We start from the raw sequence: 21716 nt of genomic DNA, 5'->3' as shown, positions 1-21716 counted from the left end.
AGCCTTACTGATAAGGCAATATTTGAGCTAAAATTTGAAGGAAGTAAGAGAGATATCCATGAATATAACAAGCAGTCCAATGGTGCTGGAGTAGAATAAATAAAGGAGAGAATGGCAGAAGATGAAGCAAGAGAAGGGCATGGAAAGAACAGATTATGTAGAACCTTGGAGAACACCATCCTTATGAATCTTTATATTCTGCCTGAGATGGGAAGCTATTGGAGGATTTGGGGTAGAGGATGACATGATGTTTAAAGTGATCACTCTAGTTGCTATGTTGGGAAGAGATTTTAATGGAACAAGCCTGAAAGCTGGGGAACCAGACAGGAGGATAGACAGGAGGATATTGTAAGAATCCAAGTTGGTTCTGACAGGGGCTTGGACCAGGTTAGCAGGTGGGAGAGATAAGAGATAGTCCTTGGATATATTTTAAAGACAGAGTCGATAGGATTTCCTAACGGATAGGATATTGGATATAAGAATAAGAGAGGAGTTAAAAATTATTTCCAAGGTTTTGTCACAAGCAACAGAAAGGAAGGAGTTGCCATATACTAAAATAGGAAAAGCAGATTAGGGTAAGGACAACAGGAGTTTACTTTTGGACACATTAGGCTATTTTGATAACCAGGTGTATATGTTGAATAAACCACTGAATGTATCACTCAAGTTCAAAAGCAGGGTACAGTCTAGACATAAAACATGGATATATCAGCATATAAATTTCTTTTAAAGTTATGAAACTAGACAAAATTACCACAAGGAAGAGAGATTGGATAGGGAAGACATATACAAGTACAGTGTCTTGGGGGTACACAAAGATTTAGAACTATGGGTGATGAGAAATCAAGAGGATGAGAAGGAGCAAAAATGAGGTAGGAGGAGAAGAGAAGAAAGAGGAAGGCATGGGAGAGGAGGAGGAAGAGAAGATGCATCCTGGAAGCCAAATGGAGAAAGGGAGGAAGAAATGATCACCTGGGTCAAATGCTGCTGAATAAATAAGATGAGAGAAGAGTGACAACTGAATTCAGCAACCTGGACGTTGAGAAGAATGGTTAGTGGAGTGGCAGGGGAGAAAGAAAAGGGTAAGAAAAAGATTGGAGACAGCATGTACAGACCACATTTTGGATAAGTTTTGCACAAAAGGGTGAAGAGATATGAGGGCAAGACCTGAATAGGTATTAAGTACTAGAAATTAGGTCAAAAGAAGTGTTTTTTTTTTTTTTTTTTTTTAATTATGGGAAAAGTATCAGCTGGTGGCAATGATCCAAGAAAGGGGAAAAAATAATTCAGGAGAAAGAAAGGATGTTGCTGGATGATGTCTTTGAATAAGCAAGAGATGAGACTTGTTGCAGAAGCCCAGAACTAGCCAAATTGCCAATATCCATTGGATCATAGAAAAAGCAAGAGAATTCCAGAAAAACATCTGCTTCTGTTTCATTGACTACGTTAAAGCCTTTGACTGTGTAGATCACAACAAACTGTGGAAAATTCTTAAAGAAATCAGAATACCAGACTACCTTACCTGTCTCCTGAGAAACCTATATGCAGGCCAAGAAGCAACAGTTAGAACCAGACATGGAACAATGGACTGGTTTCAAATCGGGAAAGGTGTACATCAAGGCTATATATTGTCACCCTGCTTAACTTATATGCAGAGTACATCATGAGAAATGCCAGACTGGATGAAGCATAAGCTGGAATAAAGATTGCCAGGAGAAATATCAATAACCTCATATATGCAGATGACACCACCCTTATGGCAGAAAGCAAAGAGGAATTAAAGAGCCTCTTGAAAAAGGTGAAAGAAGATAGTCAAAAAGTTGGCTTAAAACTCAACATTCAAAAATCTAAGATCATGGCATAACTGGTTCCATCACTTCATGGCAAATAGATGGGGAAACAACGGAAACAGTGACAGACTTTATTTTCTTGGGCTCCAAAATCACTGTGAACTGTGACTGCAGCCATGAAATTAAAAGATGCTGGCTCCTTGGAAGAAAAACTATGACCAACCTAGACAGCATAGTAAAAAGATCACTTTTTACATCACTTTGCCAGCAAAGGTCCATCTAGTCAAAGCTATGGTTTTTCCAGTAGTCATGTATGGATGTGAGAGTTGGATGATAAAGAAAGCTGAGCACCAAAGAATTGATGCTTTTGAACTGTGGTGTTGGAGAAGACGCTTGAGAGGCCCTTGGACTGCAAGGAGACCAAACCAGTCAATTCTGAAGGAAATGAGTCCTGAGTCTTCATTGGAAGGACTGATGCTGAAGCTCCAATACTTTGGACACCTGATGTGAGGAGCCAACTCCTTGGAAAAGACCCTGAGGCTGGGAAAGATTGAAGGCAGGAGGAGAAGGGGATGACAGAGGATGAGATGGTTGGATGGCATCACCGACTCAACGGAAATGAGTTTGAGCAAACTCTGGGGGATGGTGAAGGACAGAGGAGCCTGGTCTACTGGAGCCCATGGCGTTGCAAAGTGTCAGACATGACTGAGCAACTGCACAGCAACAACAAAGAGTATAAAGAGTTCATGGTAATAGGATAGAAAGCCTGTAGTAGTAGATGGGTAGATAACGATGGTTGGAGCTTAGAATTCTTTTTTTTAATATTTATTTATTTGGCTGCTCCAGGTCTTAGTTGCTGCATGTGGGATCCAGTTCCCTGACCAGGGATCAAACCTTGGCCCCCTGCATTTCGAATGTGGAGTTTTAACCACTGGACCACTACAGAAGTCCCTAGAATGTTCTTTTTGATTCTTTTTTTTTTCAGTGAAAGAGGAAATTGACAGTATGATTAGGGGAAGAGGTGTTCAAGATTTGAGGACGAAAGTTATAAAATAGTCTTAAAAAATACTCTACTATAAAATTAAATTAAAAAGTACACCTGAAACTAACACAGCATTGTAAATCAACTATACTTCAATACGAGGCTTCCCAGGTGGCACAATGGTAAAGAGTCTGCCTGCCAATGCAGGAGACACTGGGTCAGGAAGATCCCCTGGAGAAGGGAATGGCAACCCACTCCAGTATTCCTGCCTGGAGAATTCCAGGGACTGAGGAGCCTGGCAGGCTACAGTCCATGGGGTCACAAGGAGTCGGACACGCCTGAGCGACTGAACAACAATCAAGGACTTGTTCTCTGTCAAGCATTTTCATGTGTTTTACATACATTTTTTTTTTTTTCTTTTTTAACGCGCAGTTTGTAGGATCTCACTTCCCCAACCTGGGACTGAACCGGGGACAAGGTCGTGAAAGCGTGGAATCAAAACTTTTAGACCACCAGGGAGCTCGCTACATACACTATCTTATTTATAAGGCATTCTCATCCCATTTTACTGATGAGGAAGTTGAGCTTTAGCGAAATTAAGAAGCTTGTCCAAGAGCAGGCATTCCAATGCAGTATTCAAATTCAAGGCTCCCTACTCTTAACAACTATCCTTTTCCAAGACATCCCTTCTGTTAATTTTACTAGTGTACTAATTTATTGCTCTCTTTCACGGTTTCTTGGAGCAGATTATAAGGGTCTTCTTGATACTTTTTAGGTCATAAGAAACAAGAGAAGTGCTATTGCCAGTTCTAAGAGAAAAGTCTTTTAAAAATATATTTTTAAATGTATGCATTTAAAATATCCCTCAATATCCATGGGTTCTCTATCCCCGGATTCAACGTCCATGGAACATGTTCAGAAAAAAAGTTTTCTTGAGGTTTCAAAAAGCAAAATCTGAATTTGCTAGTACCAGCAAATTATATGTAAATATACAGAATTTACAGTGTATTAGTTATACTAGTATGAGCAAGCTACAAGTCATTTAAAGTATAGAGGAGGAAGTATGTAAGTTATACCCAAATACTCCTCTTTTTTATAAGGCACTTCAGTTTCACGGGATTTGGGTATGGTGGACCCTGAAATCAATGCCCCTGGGGACAGAGAGGGACCACCATATTGTTTCCCAACTCCACAGAGCTGGTCCATGGGCGTGCCTTTGACGGGCAAAGGGAACGTGGTATTGAACCCTATGGCGTAGGTTTTGTGGGAGACTTGGGCATAGACGTGGGGGTAGGAGTTGAGTTGTCTGTACGGCGTGAAGGAGGTGGAAGGAGAACAGCTGGGTCCTCACCGGATGGAGTGGTGGGTGGCCGGGGTGGGGGTGGTGAGGCCCGTCCTGGGGGCGGGGTCTACGGTGGGCGAGTGCGCGTCGCCGCGCCCGTCATTTCAAACCTCGCGGCTCGATCGCTGAGTGTCAGCTCGCGGGTGTTGCTCAGCTGCTTCCTGGCGCGGGTCGAACTCTCGCGGGATCTAGGCCCACCTCGACGGCAACTCTCTCCTCGACGCCTCACAGTCGCCATGGTTCACTTCTTGCACCCGGGCCTTTCGCCCCGGACCATCGTCCCTCCGGACGCTCGGAAGGATGTACTAGGCTTCCTCGTGGTGCAGGTGAGCTCCGAGGAGGGCAAGAATCGGGGGTAGGAAATGGAACGCGAACCTCGGCTGGACGTCAGCCCTGGGCGAGCACGGCAAGTCGTCGGGGACCGTGCGGAGACATTTTTGGCTCGTTTGACCTACGCGGGGGGTAACGTCTGAAGAGGCTGAGCCCCTGTTAGGCTTCTGTGTTCAGATGCTGGGAAGTGCTTGTCGGAGAGGAGTTTTCCGCCCGGGGCGTCCCAGCCTCCGAGCGCGCCGACCCTGCGCAGCGGAGGAGTGGCGGGGTGTGTCCCGCCTCCCGCTTGACCTTGGGCGGGTCTTCTCCTCTGGTCCCCTTGGTTCTCCTGTGTAAGTGAGTGCGTGCGTGCTAAGTCGCTTCAGTCGTTTCCAACTCTTTGCGACCCTAGGGACTGTAGTCCACCAGGCTTCTCTGTCCATGGGATTCTCCAGTAAGAATACTGGAGTGGATTGCCATGCCCTCCCCCAGGGGTATCTTCCCTACCCAGGGATCGAACGCGTCTCTCCTGTCTCCTGCATTGGCAGGCGTATTGACTAGCGCCTCCTGGGAAGACTACGTGCAAGCGCGGGCGACAGCTATTTTGCAAGGTGGTGTTAAGTTTAGACGTAAGCACTGGGCGTGGCTTTATGCTTGGCCCGTGGCATTTATTGTCATCCTGCGCCCAAATGCCTTAAACTTCAACTGTTCCCTAACGTATGTTGGGGACTTGTTGCTCCCCAGAGTATGCGACCTGTCGGTCCTGGGATTGTTAATAGAAAGAGCCCGCCTGGAAGAACTGGAACCCCAAAGTGAAATTCCTAAAATTCCATGTGTTCTTTTCGGCCCCGCGCACCGTTTCCCTCGGAATGCCTTTCAAACGAAATTGAGCAACACGCAAACCAAAAGAGTGTGTATTTGGAGCCTACTGTGTATCAGTTGTCGCATTTCTAAAATCTCTCGGATTTTTTGGTAGGCATTGGTGGTCTCCATTTTACTAGTGTGTAGGAAAATTGAGAACCCTTGACTTGCTCAGGATCTTGAACCTGACATCATTTCTGATGTGATTCCATATTCTACAAAACCCCAAGGGCCTCCCTTCTTAGAACTCAAAATCTAGTGAACCCATATAGTATGGAGGAAAGGAAATATTCTGATTGAGGTTGCACTTTACACACTAACGCCTTGTTGGCCTTTGTGTCCTGCAGAGATCTAACCTGTAATCCTGTAGACCCTTTTGGACTCACTTTTAAAAGCTTCTTAAATAATGCATACATTTATTTGTTATTGTTCAGTTGCTAAGTCCTATCTGGCTCTTTAGCGATCCGACGGGCAGCAACACTGCTCCACTCCCCTTTCACTCTCTCCTGGAGTTTGTGCAAATTCACGTCTTGTCTTTTGGGTTGGTGATGTTCTATCTCATCATCTTATCCTCTGCCTCTCCCTTCTCCTTTTGCCTTCAATCTTCCCCGGCATTGGTCTTCCCTGTTAGCTCAGTTGGTCAAGAGTCCGCCTGCAATGCAGGAGATTCCTCGGTAGGGAAGATCTGCTGGAGAAGGGATAGGCTACCCTCTTCAGTATTCTTGGGCTTCCCTTTTGGCTCAAGAATCTGCCTGCAATGCCGGAGACCTGGGTTCTGTCCCTGGGTTGAGATCACCTGAAAGAAGGGCAAGGCTACCCTCTCCAGTATTCTGGCCTGGAGAATTCCATGGACTGTAAAGTCCATGAGGTCGAAAAGAGTCAGACAGGACTGAATGACTTTCACTTTCCCAGCATAAGGGTCTTTTCCAGTGAGTCAGCTTTTTGCCTTAGGTGGCCAAAATATTGGAGTTTCAGCTTCAGCATCAGTCCTTCCAATGAATATTTGGGGTTGATTTCCTTTAGGATTGACTGGTTTGATCTTGCTGTCCAAGCAACTCTGAAGAGTCTTCACTAGCACCCCAATTTGAAAGCATCAATTCTTTGGCACTCAGCCTTCTTTATCGTCCAACTCTCACATCCGTATATGACTACTGGAAAAACCATACCTTTGACAATTTGGACCTTTGTCGGCAAAGTGATGGCTCTGCTTTTTGATACTCTGTCTGGGTTTGTCATAGCTTTCCTTCCATAGCACAGGCGTCTTTTAATTTCATGACTGCAGTCACAGTCTGCAGTGATTTTGGAGCCCAAGAAAATAAAGTTTGCCACTGCTTCCACTTTTTCTCTTTGTCATGAAGTGATGGGACCAGATGCCGTCATCTTAGTTTTTTGAATGTATACTGTTGGGGTATGAGGTTGAAAGACGAGAGTGAAAAAGCTGGCTTAAAATTCACCATTTTAAAAACTAAGATCATGGCGTCTGGTCCCATCACTTCATGGCAAACAGGAGGAGAAAAAGTGGAAGCAGTGACAAAACCAGACTGGATGAAGCACAAGCTGGAATCAGGATTGCCAGGAGAAATATCAGTAACCTCAGATACACAGATGATACCACCCTTATGGCCAAAGTGAAGAGGAAGTAAAGAGCTTTTTTTTTTTTTTTTAAAGAGCCTCTTGATGAAAGTGAAAGAGGAGAGTGAAAAAGCTGGCTTAAAACTCAACATTCAAAAAATGATGATCATGGCCTCTGGTCCCATCACTTCAAGGCAGATAGATGGGGAAAAAATGGAAACAGTGACAGACTTTATATTCTTGGGCTTCAAAATCACTATAGATGGTGACTGCAGCCATGAGATTAAAAGATGCTTGCCCCTTGGAAGAAAAGCTATGACAAACGTAGACAGTATATTAAAAAGCAGAGACTACTTTTCCAGCAAAGGTCGGTCTAGTCAAAGCTATGGTTTTTCCAGTAGTCATGTATGGATGTGAGAGTTGGATGATAAAGAAAGTTGAGCACCAAAGAATTGATGCTTTTGAACTGTGGTGTTGGAGAAGACTCTTGAGAGGCCCTTGAACTGCAAGATCCAACCAGTCAATCCTAAAGGAAATCAGTCCTGAATATTCATTGGAAGGACTGATGCTGAAGCAGAAGCTCCAATACTTGGCCACCTGATGCGAAGAACTGACTCATTTGAAAAGACCCTGATGCTCAGAAAGACTGAAGGCAGGAGGAGAAGGAGACGACAGAGAATGAGATGGTTGGATAGCATCACCTACTCGATGAATATGCGTTTGAGAAGCTCCGGGAGTTGGTGATGGATAGGGAAGCCTGGTGTTCTGCAGTGCATGGGGTCCCAAAGAGGCTGAGCGACTGAACGGAACTGAACTTTCACCCTTATCAAGAGGCTCTTAAGTTCCTCTTCACTTTCTGTCATTAGAGTGGTATCGTCTGCATATCTGAGGTGGTTGCTATTAGTCCAGCAGTCTTGATTCCATCTTGTGATTCATCCAGCCTGACATTTGTTTGTAGCTAATGGAAAAGCTGAGTTGTTAATGTATGTCCAAGCACAGCATGTCAAGTACATTTTTTGCTGCCACTGGCGTAATTGAAATGCAAGGTTTTCTTTAGAAAAGTGATCAGACTAATTCATTTCTGTGTGGGTCATTTGGTTAAGATTTTTAGTTAATTTAAAAAATTGTACAATTCATGAATACTTTTCCTTTAGATTTCTCTGTTGTTTTAAATGTTATTTAGCAATGTTTTGTAGTTTTTAATGTAAATGTCTGTTACATATTTTGTTAAATTTATCCCTGTTTTTGTTAGTACTGTGAATATCTTTTAAAAGTTTGTAGTTTGGGGGGTGTATTGATCTTGTATCTTATGACTTTGCTCAAGCTACTTAAAAAAAAATAGAAAAAAATTTAATCAAAAGTTGGTTCTTTGTAAAGATCAATAAAATTGCTAGATCTTTAGCCAGGATAACCAAAGGAAGACTGAAATAACCAATATCAGAATGAAGGAGCTACTGTCACTACTGATGTAAAGCCACATATATTGTTTTTTTTTTTTTTTTATGTTTTCTTAAGATTTTCTTTATAATCTGTTATCTGCAAATAAAGACAGCTTTACTTATTCCCTTTCAATCTGTGCTTTATATTTCCTTTTCTAAAAAATGCAATATCTAGGACTTTTTGTAGAATGTAAGAGAAAAGTGGTGAGAAGAGACATCTTTATATCATTCTAGCTCTTGGTTTTCCCATAGATGCCTTTTATCAAATTAAGGACGTTTTCTTCTATTCTTAGTTTGCTGATTTTTTTTTGTTTTTGCTTTTTTCAATCATGGAAATCATGAATGTGTTTTGAAATGTGTTGAAATACTTTCTCAGCATATATTAAGGACGTATGTTTTTGTTCTTTATTGTGTTGATGTGGTAGGTTTTATTGATTGTGAATTTAACTTTACATTGTTGGACCTTAGTTCCTGGACCAGGAATTGAACTCTCACCTTTGACAGTGAAAGCTCAGAGTCCTAACCACTGGACTGCCAAGGAATTCCCTCCATTGAGTTTTTTTTTTTTCCAATTGATTATTTTAAAAGTTTCATTCTACCTTTTCTGTTGACTTACTAGTTCTCTTCCTCTTCTCTGAATGGTCACACAAAGCTAACAGTTTTTAAAATGTGGACTGAAGACCTCTGGGGTCTCTAAGACCCCATTCTGTTTCGTTAAGCCTCACATTAATGAAATTTGCAAAGATGTAAAACAGTGCTGCCATTGTCACTAAACTTTTAAAAATTCTTTTTGAAAATACAGCTCTTTAAAAAAACTGTTCTTTATTGGGAACTTCCTGGTAATCCAGTGGTTAGGACTTGGAAGATCCCACAAGCCATGTGGTGTGACTGGGAAAAGAAAATGTTCTTTGTGTGAACATGTGATTGGTTTAATTTTTATTATTTCTGAATGAAATATTTTAAAGATTTCTTAGTTTTAACTTATAATACAGTAAATGTTGATATATATAATCCAGTTTTTTAAGAGTACTGTTGGTGCTAAGACTAAAAAGTTTGAGAGTCACAGCTCTAGGTTTTAAAATGTACACGTTTTGGAGAAGGAAATGGCAACCCACTCCAGTATTCTTGCCTGGAAAAGTCCATGGACAGAGGAGCCTGGCAGGCTGCAGTCCATGGGGTTACATGACTGAGCATGTGTGCATGAGGGTGGAGGGTCACGGGTTGGTAGCAATAAACTGGTAGAACTAAAAAAAAAAAAAATTGTACACGTTTGACTTAACTGCACTACTTCTAAATATATCACTTCAGCTTACAACAGTGTTCTTTGATTTTCTCCCCTCTTTCCTCTCCTTTGTACTGTTTAAATAATACATTTTACTTTTCTAAGTTGCACAGTATATTGTTTTTACTTTTTCTTTGATGAGTTATTAAAGAAATTAGGAAATAAGAAAAATAGTTGTATATTTATCCACATGCTCCTGTTTCCAGTACTCTTCCCTTTTCTCTAGATCCCAAATATCCATCCTGTATAATGTTTCTTTACCTAAAGAACATTTTACCTTTCTTATAGTGTAGATCTGCTGATGATAGGTTCTTTCTACTTTGTCTGAAAATATCTTTATTTTACCTTTATTTTTGAAAGATATTTCAATGCACTTAGCTTTTCTTCCTACTGCACTTAAATTTTTTAGAAAATTTTATTTATTTAGTTGGATCTTTGTTGCTGCATGGGCTTTTCTTTAGTTGTGGTGAGCAGGGGTGTTCTCTGGTTGCAGTGCAGGGCCTTCTCTTGTTGCTGAGCACAGGCTCTAGGATGTGCGGGCTGCAGAAGCTTGGCGTGTAGGCTCAGTTGTGGCTCTGGGGCTCTAGAGCACAGGCTCAGTAGTTGCGGCACGTAGGCTTAGTTGCTCTGAGGCATGTGGGATCTTCACGAATCAGGGATAGAATCCATGTCTCTTGCTCTGGCAGGTGGATTCTTTACGACTCAGTCACCAGGAGAGCCCTCTACAGTGTTACTTCATTGTCTTTTGGCTAGCATTGCTTCTGATGAAAATTCAGTGGTCACATTTTTTCGTTTTAAACTGTCCACAGTACCTCTAGCTCCCTCTGCCCCACCCCTAGCTTAGATTTTTCTTTTTATCATAGGTTTTTAGCTATTTGTCATGTTGTAGTGTCTTTCATTTCACTTTGGGTCCATTCTTGCTTCCGGGATCAGTTGGTTGATATTTTGCATCTAATTTCAGTATTTTTTGACTTTTTAAAAAAGAAAGTTATTAAGTTTATTGTTTTTTGTACCTGGCGAATTAGCTATGTAATTCAATAAATATTAAGCTATAAAACAATTTCATAGATTCCAAGTATAGGACATTGTCCTTGTTGACCTTTTTTATTTTTAAGTTTATTTATTTATTTTCTTGCTGCATGTGGGCTTTGTCTAGTCTCTGTTGAGATTCCATATTTATTCCCTTGTTATATTCATATTCTTCTGTATATCCATGAATTATAATACCTATTTTAAAGTTCTTGTTTGCTAATTATGTTATTTCCAGATCTGTTTCTTGTTCTCTTTTTTTGGCTGCATCATGCAGCTTGTAGGATCTTAGTTTCCCATCCAGGGATTAAACCCAAACCCTCTGTAGTGAAATTGTGGAGCCCTAACCACCAGACCTCCAGGAAGTTCTTTGGATCTATTTCTTGTGACTGATTTTATTTTCTTTCCTGCTTCTTACCATTTCTTATATTTTATTGTAAGCTAAACATCATGGGTCCTAGTGTGTTTAGATTTTTGTTGTCTTTTTGAGTCAGGCCTATATTTGAGGTTTTTAAAACAGATTTTTTTTTTTTTTTTGGTCTGTGTTCTGCCCTTCATGAGATCTTAGTTTCTGACCAGGGATGGAACTGAGGCCCTCGGCAGTGAAAGCGCCATGTCCTTACCACTGACCGCCAGGGATTTCCGTGAGGTTTTTTTGGCTGAGCTGGGTGAAGATCTTTAGTTGCAGCATTGTAACTCTTGGTTGCAGCATGTGGGATCTAGTGCCCTGCCGAGGGGTCAGACCTTGGCTCCCTGCATTGGAGTCCCAGTTTGAAGTCTGTCACTGGACTACCAAGAAAGTCTCTCTGAGGTTTTTAAAGCGCTATTGAAGGGACTTCTCTGGAGGTCCAGTGGTTAAAGAATGCAGGAGCACAGGTTTGATCCCTGGTCTGGGAATTAAGATACTGCATGCGCAAGCCACATGGTGTGGCCATAAATAATAACAAAACAAAAACAAAAAATGCTGTTGTAAACTTTTAAAGTTTAATTTTCTAATTGTTGGTCGTATATAAAATACAGCTTTTTGTTTGTTTTGATTTATTACCTTATACCCATTAAAACATGTTAATTAGAGTTATGTAGTAGTGTTTTGTATTTTAGAAATGATGAATCTAAACCCTCGGTTGAGATGGATTGGAAAAGGATTAAGAGTGGAAGCAGAATAATTTGGAGTTTTTTAGTATTCTTGGAAAGATATGGTAGTGACTTGACTTAGGAATTGGTAGTGGAGTTAGAAAGAAGGGGATGAACTAGAAATTTATTTGGGAGGTTTGATAGGCATACAGCAGGAAATAGATGACACAGTCAGAATAGGGCTAATTTAATGAGAGTTTTGGAGAAGGAAATGGCAACCCTCTCCAGTGTTCTTGCCTGGAGAATCCCAGGGATGGCGGAGCCTGGTGGGCTGCCATCTATGGGGTCGCATGGAGTTGGACTGAAGTGACTTAGCAGCAGCAGTGAGAGTTTAATTAAGGGATTACTTCCAAAGATGAGGGAGAGGTATGGAAAAACCACAATAATATACTACTTCATTTCTAGTGACAGTAGCTCTTGCCACCCCTAGGTGCAGAGGACCTCTCAGAAGGAATGTCTTAGTTCATTTAGGCTTGTGTGACTAAAATTCTGTAGACTGGGTGACTCATAAAAAACATAAATTTATTTCTCACAGTTCTGGAAACTAGGAAGTTCAAGATCAAGGTGCTGGAAGATTTGGTGTCTGGTGAGAGCCTGCTTCCTGGTTCATATACATCTTTTTGCTGTGTTCTCACATGGCAGAAGGGACAAGGGAACTCTCTGAGGTCACTCTTGTATGGGCATTAATTCCATTCAGTGAAGGCTTTACCCTCATGACCTAATGACTTCCCAAGGTTCCTCCCTCCAAACATCAAATTAGAGGTTAGATTGCAGCATAAGAATTTTGGAAGAATGCAGACATTTAGTCATAGCAAGAACAGAGGACTAATCTTAGAGGAGTGATTAGTATGCCATAGCCAGCCCAAGATACTTTAAATGAGAAAGAACAGGGGAAATTATCTGTGTGGAGTTTAACCCCCAAAACATATATCCAGTCTTAACCCTTAGAACCTGTGAATTTGACCTTTGGAGTCAGGATGTTTACAAATGTAATTAAGTTGAGGATCTTCCCCTCTTGCTTCTCTGCACCCCCACCAGGTGGCTTGTGGGACTGGGGATTGAATTTGGGCCCTTGGCAGGAAAGCACAGAGTCCTAACTACTGGACCACCAGGGAATTCCCAGGTTGAGTATCTTGGTGAGAACATCTGATCCATCCTAAAGTTTTAGGCCAGACCCTAAATCTAATGTCTGGATTTATAGTGTTTATAAGATAAAGGGATAGAATTTGAGACCTAGAGATACAGGGAGGAAGGCCATGTGAAGATTAGAGTTGTGCTGCCACAAGCTAAGGGAAACCACAGCCCCCAGAAGCTGATAACGTAAGAATTCTTCCCTAGAGCCTTCAGAGGAACAGTGGTCCTGCTCATACCTTGATTTCTGGACTTCTGTCTTCCAGAACTATGAGAGAGTAGATACCTGTTGTTTTTAGCCACCAATTTTGTGGTAATTTCTTATAGGAAATTACCTAGGAAACTAATACGTGTTCCAGTTTTTTGAGAGTTTCATGTCAGAACCAAACTAACAGCCAGAGGGTAAGGGAACCTATTCATGAGAACCTATTCATAAGATCTACACAGGTCACCTCAGCAGTAGAGGTGGAGAAGATTGAGTGGGTCTGGGGTGAGATGGGAGGTAGTTAGCAAATAGAAGATGTCTGGCACAGGTAGAACCAGTAGGATTTGCTAATGTATTGGATCTGTGTGTTTTGTGGGATGTTGATTAAAGATAAGGAAATGTCAGTAAAGATTAAGCAGCTGAATAGATGTTACGCCATTTCCTGAGTAGGGAAAGACTGGATAAATATAGTTTCCTACATGTTAAGTTTGAAGTGTTTGTCTGACATGGTTAAGTAGATACGTGAGGGAGGCAACTGGTTACCTAACACTGGATTAACGAGAGATCTGGCCTGAAGATAATACTGTAGAATTCATTGGATTTATAGATAACATTTAGAATCATGTTATCGGTAATCAGATATTATAGAGGCAAAGTTATTAGTCATTAGTGGTCTTGATGGGAAGTCAGTCTCTAAAACATACTACTGATTTATAAAACAAAGACAAGTAACAAAATACTGTGGTATAATTCTATGTATATAAAGTTCAAAAACATGTAGAACTAAATAATATTCAGGATAATGGTTACTTCTGGGTGAAGGGGTAAGTAGCATCAGGAAAGGGTATGTAGGGACTTCAGAAAATTGATATATTCTATTTAAGCTGTGTCATGAATACAAAAATATTTTTTAAATATATTGTTTTATATTTAAATATTTTACATATGTTCTAAACTTCATTTATATGGATTTAATCTTTACTGTATTTTAAATATGAGACTGCCATGTCCAATAATTTGGCAAATAATGTCATAAAGCCTTAAAAGGAAATATTCTGGATAAAATGCAGCAAATTCAATTACAGAGTAAAGGAAATCCCCAGCATTCCCACTCAATTCATAGAAGCTGGAAATCACCACTGTAAGCAGGCCCTGAAATAGCCAAAGATTAGAGACTAGACCTTTGCCAAAACCAGGTGGGAAGTTTGAATGGAGACTGTGAATTGTAATATATATATATAAACGTGAACTAACAAAAGCTGATTATACTTCAGGGAAATGGTAGATCTAAAAGTCTGCTTATGGAAAAGAGAAATAGGGGACCTTGTCAGTTTTGGCTTGGATTTTTGAATGAGAAAAATATCTCCTAAAAATGTGCAATCACATTTCTGTCCTCAGACTCAGGGTTTTAATTGACATTTCTTGCTTGGTTCAGGAAATGTGTAGCTGAGAAATTATCAAAATGGTCACTGATGATGCCCCTGGGTAAGTAGCATTTAGCATAACCACCCGATGTGGCCTATCTTCTACCCAGGTTTCACAGGAGTCTAGTAAAATCTCACTAAAGATTAACTCAGAGACTTAAAGATTAGCTCATGGACTTCTATGTGGCTCAGTGGTTAAGACTCTGTACTCCCAGTCCTAGGGGTATGGATTTGATCCCTGGTTGGGGAACTAATATCCTGCGTACTGTGCCATGAGGCCTTAAAAAAAAAGAAAAGATTAGCTCACATCTTAAATTATGAAACATGAACCTCTCTGATTAAGAACCAAGAGAATCAGGGGCTGTCCTGCTGGTGTAGTGGTTGGCAGTCTGCCTGCCAGTGCAGGAGATAACAGGTTTGATCTCTGGTTTGGGAAGATCCCACATGCCATGGAGCATCTAAGCCTATACACCACAATGCTGAGCCCTGTGCTCCAGAGCCCAGGAACCACGACTACTGAAGCCTGTCTTCTAGGCCTGTGCTCCACACCAAGAGAAGCCACTACAATGAGAAGCCCATACAGTACAATGAAGACCCAGCAGAGTAAAAAACAAATAAGTAAATCTTTAAAAAAAAGAATCAACAGAATTAGATTCCCAGACTTCAGAAAATGGTATTAATGAAACACTATAAAGCAAGTGTGTTTAAAATTTATTAAATAAATATTGCATAGGAACCTGGAATGTTAGGTCCATGAATCAAGGCAAATTGGAAGTGGTCAAGCAGGAGATGACAAGAGTGAACGTCGACATTCTAGGAATCAGTGAACTAGATGGACTGGAATGGGTGAATTTACTCAGATGACCATTATATCTATTACTGTAGGCAGGAATCCCTTAGAAGAAATGGAGTAGCCATCATAATCAACAAAAGAGTCCAAAAGGCAGTACTAGGATGCAATCTCAAAAACAACAGAATGATCTCTCTTCGTTTCCAAGGCAAACCATTCAATATCACAGTAATCCAAATCTATGCCCCAACCAGTAATGCTGAAGAAGCTGAAGTTGAACCGGTCTATGAAGACCTGCAAGACCTTCTAGAATGAACACCCCCAAAAAATGTCCTTTTCATTATAGGGGACTGGAATGCAAAAGGAGGAATTCAGGAAACACCTGGAGTAACAGGCAAATTTGGCCTTGGAATACAGAATGAAGCAGAGCAAAGGCTAATAGAGTTCTGCCAAGAGAACGCACTGGTCATAGCAAACACCCTCTTCCAACAACACAAGAGAAGACTCTACACATGGACATCACCAGATGGTCGACACCAAAATCAGATTGATTATATTCTTTGCAGCCAGATGGAGAAGCGCTATATAGCAGCAAAAACAAGATTGGGAGCTGACTGTGGCTCAGATCATGAACTCCTTATTGCCAAATTCAGACTGAAATTGAAAAAGTAGGGAAAACCACTAGACCATTCAGGTATGACCTAAATCAAATCCCTTATGATTATACAGTGGAAGTGAGAAATAGATTTAAGGGACTAGATCTGATAGACAGAGTGCCTGATGAACTATGGATGGAGGTTCGTGACATTGTATAGAAGACAGAAGTCAAGACCATCCCCAAGAAAAAGAAATGCAAAAAAGCAAAATGGCTGTCTGAGGAGGCCTTACAAATAGCTGTGACGAGAAGTGAAAAGCAAAGGAGAAAAGGAAAGATATAAGCATCTGAATGCAGAGTTCCAAAGAATAGCAAGGAGAGATGAGAAAGCCTTCCTCAGCGATCAATTCAAAGAAATAGAGGAAAACAACAGAATGGGAAAGACTAGAGATCTCTTCAAGAAACTTAGAGATACCAAGGGAACATTTCATGCATAGATGGGCTCGATAAAGGACAGAAATGGTATGGACCTAACAGAAGCAGAAGATATTAAGAAGAGGTGGCAAGAATACGCAGAACTGTACAAAAAAAGTCTTCACGACCCAGATAATCACGATGGTGTGATCACTCACCTAGAGCCAGACATCCTGGAATGTGAAGTCAAGTGGGCCTTAGAAAGCATCACTATGAACAAAGCTAGTGGAGGTGATGGAATTCCAGTTGACCTATTTCAAATCCTGAAAGACAATGCTGTGAAAGTGCTGCACTCAACATGCCAGCACATTTGGAAAACTCACAGTGGCCGCAGGACTGGAAAAGGTCAGTTTTCATTCCAATCCCAAAGAAAGGCAATGCCAAAGAATGCTCAAACTACCGCACAATTGCACTCATCTCACACGCTAGTAAAGTAATGCTCAAAATTCTCCCAAGCCAGGCTTCAGCAATACGTGAGCCGTGAACTTCCAGATGTTCAAGCTGGTTTTAGAAAAGTCAGAGGAACCAGAGATCAAATTGCCAACATCCGCTGGATCATCGAGAAAGCAAGAGAGTTCCAGAAAAATATCTATTTCTGCTTTATTGACTGTGCCAGAGTCTTTGACTGTGTGGATCACATAAAGTGTGGAAAGTTTTGAAAGAGATGGGCATACCAGACCACCGGACCTGCCTCTTGAGAAACCTGTATGCAGGTCAGGAAGCAACAGTTAGAACTGGACATGGAACAACAGACTCGTTCCAAATAGGAAAAGGAGTACGTCAAGGCTGTATATTGTCACCCTGCATAATTAAGTTATATGCAGAGTACATCATGAGAAATGCTGGGCTGGAAGAAGCACAAGCTGGAATCAAGATTGCTGGGAGAAATATCAATCACCTCAGATATGCAGATGACACCACCCTTATGGCAGAAATTGAGGAAGAACTAAAGAGCCTCTTGATGAAAGTGAAAGTGGAGAGTGAAAAAGTTGGCTTAAAGCTCAACATTCAAAAAAATAATATCATGGCATCTGGTCCCATCACTTCATGGCAAATAGATGGGGAAACAGTGGAAACAGTGGCTGACTTGATTTTTCTGGCTTCCAGAATCACTGCAGATGGTGACTGCAGCCATGAAATTAAAAGACGCTTACTCCTTGGAAGGAAAGTTATGATCAATCTAGACAGCATATTAAAAAGCAGAGACATTAGTTTGTCAACAAAGGTCCGTCTGGTCAAGGCTATGGTTTTTCCAGTAGTCATGTATGGATGTGAGAGTTGGACTGTAAAGAAAGCTGAGCGCCGAAGAATTGATGCTTTTGAACTGTGGTGTTGGAGAAGACTCTTGAGAGTCCCTTGGACAGCAAGGAGATCCAACCAGTCCATCCTGAGGGAGATCAGTCCTGGGTGTTCATCGGAAGAACTGATGTTGAAGCTGAAACTCCAATACTTTGGCCACCTGATGCAGAAAGCTGACTCATTTGAAAAGACCCTGATTCTGGGAAAGATTGAGGGCAGGAGAAGGGGACAAGAGAGGATGGGATGGTTGGATGGCATCACCGACTCAATGGACATGGGTTTGGGTGGATTCCGGGAGTTGGTGATGGACAGGGTGGCCTGGCGTGCTGCAATTCGTGGGGTCGCAGAGTCGGACACGACTGAGCGACTGAACTGAACTGAAACAAATGATGAAATAAATGAAAAAAGAGCTATATATAATCAGACTATGAAGAACTAAATGTGACAGAGTAAAGAAATAGTGACCTGGAAGGTAGATCTGTAGAAATTACCCATGGGAAGCATAATTTCCATTTTCACATGGGCATATGAACCAATTCTGGGTTTTGAGACACAAGTAAAAGTCTGCTAAGACTGTTTCAGGGAATTTTTTTGCTTCCCTGAAATTGATGCTTTTTTCTGCATGAATTCCGACGTGGCCAGGGTTTGAAGCAGTTTAAACTCTCATAAGGTCTTTTGGGAATGCAAAATAATAGAGCCACATTACAAGAACAGGTGAGTACTGTCTTATGTAAAGTTAAATTCACACTTGTAGCAAGTGTGGAATTCCAGGGACACAGAAATCCCATTTTTAGGTGACTACCCATGAAAAATGAAAACTGTGTTCCCACAAAAGTTTATGTGGGAAGCCCCACCAGGGACTTCCCTGGTGGTCTACTGGTTGGGAATTCAACAGCCAGTGCAAGGGACACAGGTTCGATTCCTGGAATCATCTGGAAAGACTGTACATGCCACAGAACAACTAAGCTCAGCTAAGCTCTAGAGCCTGCAAGCCACAACTACTGAGCCCATATGCTGCAACTGGAGAAAGCCTGAGCACAACAAAGAACCAGCCCAACCAAAAATAAATTAAAAAAATTTTATGTGAGTTGTTACAGCTTTCTTCAAATTTGTCTAAAGTGCAAATAATCCAAATGCTCTTCAGTTGGTAAAGAAAGAAATTCTAGTATATTCATTACAGTGGAATGCTTCTCAGCAATAAAAAGGAACAAACTACAGAAGCATGCAACACCACCAAGAACCTGTGTTAAAATGCATTATGCAAAATGAAAGAAGTCAGATTTGAAAGGCCTAATTACTTAATGATTCTGTTTATATGACATTTTGGGGAAGGCAGGACACTGGAGACAGAACAAAGATGAGTAGTTGCTTGGGATTGTTAAGAGGGATTGTCTGCAAAGGGACACTGGAGAATTTCTGTGTTATGGAACTGTTCTATATCTTTATTATGGTGGTCGTACACAACTGTATGGATTCATCAAAACTCATTGAACTAACTATACCAAAATAATTTTTTTTGCTATGTATAAATTATACTACAATTAAAAGAAAAACAATGAATAAGAAAATAGTACAGTATTCAGAGTAAGTCAGAGTAAACTTACTGGAGAAATTTGGTTGTGAAGAAGAGTAACTGAAGAGAATGTGGGAGTCAACAGAAGGTTTTTGTTTTTAAAGCAAATAATGGAGCATAAACTGCATGCTGTTGCTGCTGCTAAGTCGCTTCAGTCGTGTCCGACTCTGTGCGACCCCATAGACGGCAGCCCACCATGCTCCACCGCCCCTGGGATTCTCCAGGCAAGAACACTGGAGTGGGTTGCCATTTCCTTCTGCAATGCGTGAAAGTGAAAAGTGAAAGTGAAGTCGCTCAGTCGTGTCCGACCCTTAGCGACCCCATGGACTGCAGCCCACCAGGCTCCTCCATCCATGGGATTCTCCAGGCAAGAGTACTGGAGTGCGGTGCCATCACCTTCTCCAGTAAACTGTGTAAGAATGATCTATTTTATGGGAATTCCCTGGTGGTCTGTTGGTTAGCACTCTGTGCTTTCCTGCAGGGCACAGCTGGGAAAAAGAAGAATGATCCATTTGAGAAGGATAGTTTGAAGATGTAAATAAATGAAGAAACAACAGGAGGAGCCAAGACAGGAAGGATGAAATCCAGCCAGCACATGTGGAAGTGTTGGTCTTTGCAAGGATGTACGTGTTTTCCATAGAAGAGGAGACCAAGGAAAAGATGCTTGCAGTTTTGAGCTAAATTTGATGGGGAGGTGGCTTCATTTTTTTCACTGAAGTGGATCAGATTCTGATACCAGTGTGAAATGGGTTTGAGGAACAAGTAGAAGGCATGAAATAATTATTGCTTGATAGTGGGAGAGTGCCCTGTCTAAGGAGACTTTGAATGATTTCCAGCTATTAGGGCTCATTTGAAGTTAATGTTCATGAATTTTCCATGACATAATATGTTGTGTGAATCTTCCCCTCTTCATAGATGATTAGCTGCTGGGTGTTGCCATAAAGAAAGGTGAATAGCGAAGTTCTTCCAGGAGAATATCTGAAGAGCATGATGGAGGAGAGAAAACAGGGAGTTGAGGATATTTATGAAGGTGGCGTGCTGCGATTCATGGGGTCGCAAAGAGTCGGACACGACTGAGCGACTGATCTGATCTGATCTGATCTGATCTGAATCTATACTTTGGACTATGGAGGGAATTTATTCAGTAAAAAGTGGTGTGGAGGTCATTGAATGTATTGCATGTTGGAAATTTGACAAAGATGGCAATCCCTGGCTTATCGCTCTCTCTATGTCTGAATGCCATACCTTTCAAATGTTTGTTGAATGAACAAATGTCAGTCTCTTAGCGAAGATGTCTTATATCTCTCAGTTTGTATTCTTCTACAGCCTCCTGATTATAACCGTCTTTTATAGTGTGAACACTTTTGAGGGTGGGAATGGGCAGACCTTCTTATCCTCTGGCATGTGGTAATCACTGAATAAATGTTTGCTGAATAAATGACTGTGTGATTTCTGCTTGTTTAGTTCCTTGTGTTGTATTGAAATTGTCAGATTTATTGGATGTATTCTCTACTTAACTGTTTGGTCCAAAAGGATTAGAGCTGTATCTTACTCATCCCTGTATTCTCAGGGGCTGGCACAGAACAGGAGATAAGTGAAGGATTGAGAGAACTTAATTTTTTTTAAAGATACAACAGAAGCTACAACAGGTAAAAATCTTCCACATGGTTGATAATTGGAATAAGGTGGTTTCATTACATATAAATCATTACAGTTAGAAGAATGTATCTTAAGATATTCTCATGTATAACATGACCACTTTTATGTTGAATTTTTGTAGATGTAACAAGTTTGTTTGTTTGGGGGTTTGTTTGCTAGGAGGATGCATCTCCCTACTCTTTGGTCAACATATGCCTGAACGTCCTGATTGCTAACCTGGAGAAATTGTGTTCTGAAAGATCTGATGGAACACTCTGTCTTCCGGAGCATTGGTGTTTTCCTCAGGAATTAGCTGACCGATTCGTTTGGTTGATGACTCGGCAAGGTAACGATAAGACTGCTTTTTTGTGTACATTTATAGCACTTTACTATTTGAAAAGCACTTTTGCATATAATTCTGTTTTGTTCCTCTCAACTACCTGCTAAGAAATGTAGAAGTTTGTGTGGAGGTTGATTTTCAGAATCTTTCTGGGATCCTTTAATGAAAATTATCTTCCTTCTAGGTTTGCCCTGCTATTGCTATAGTCTCATCTCCCATTCTTTTGATTGTGAATATGAACCTTTAAAAATTTTTTCCTTTGCTTCTTTTTGTAGTAGGGCTTTCAGAGGGCTTTGTTTGTTATGTTAGTGTTTTCTTAATGAAAAATTTTGGAGAGTAACACATGATTGAGATAAAATTCACATAGTGTATAATTCATCCATTTAAAGTATATAGTTGAGTTATTTTTTTTAGCATATTCACAGATATGTGCAGCCATCATCCCAGGCAGTTTTCATCACCTCAAAAACAAAACAAAACAAAAAACATGTTATTCATCCCCCTATA

At 40.9% G+C, this 21716-nt stretch overlaps 1 protein-coding gene across 1 annotated transcript in view; it reads left to right on the top strand.

Moving 5' to 3' along the window:
- The first annotated feature begins 4148 nt into the window (after window positions 1-4148).
- The window catches only part of ZYG11A (zyg-11 family member A, cell cycle regulator), a 64712-nt gene continuing 47144 nt past the window's right edge, over window positions 4149-21716 (top strand). The window contains exons 1-2 of the mRNA XM_061411951.1: window positions 4149-4440; window positions 21050-21215. Coding sequence (XP_061267935.1) covers window positions 4351-4440; window positions 21050-21215 — 256 coding nt within the window. The 5' untranslated portion in view covers window positions 4149-4350. The remainder of the gene's footprint in view (window positions 4441-21049; window positions 21216-21716) is intronic.

This window comes from Bos javanicus, chromosome 3 (genome assembly GCF_032452875.1).
Source record: "Bos javanicus breed banteng chromosome 3, ARS-OSU_banteng_1.0, whole genome shotgun sequence".
Lineage (NCBI taxonomy): Eukaryota > Metazoa > Chordata > Mammalia > Artiodactyla > Bovidae > Bos > Bos javanicus.
This window is presented reverse-complemented; position numbering and strand designations above follow the sequence as displayed.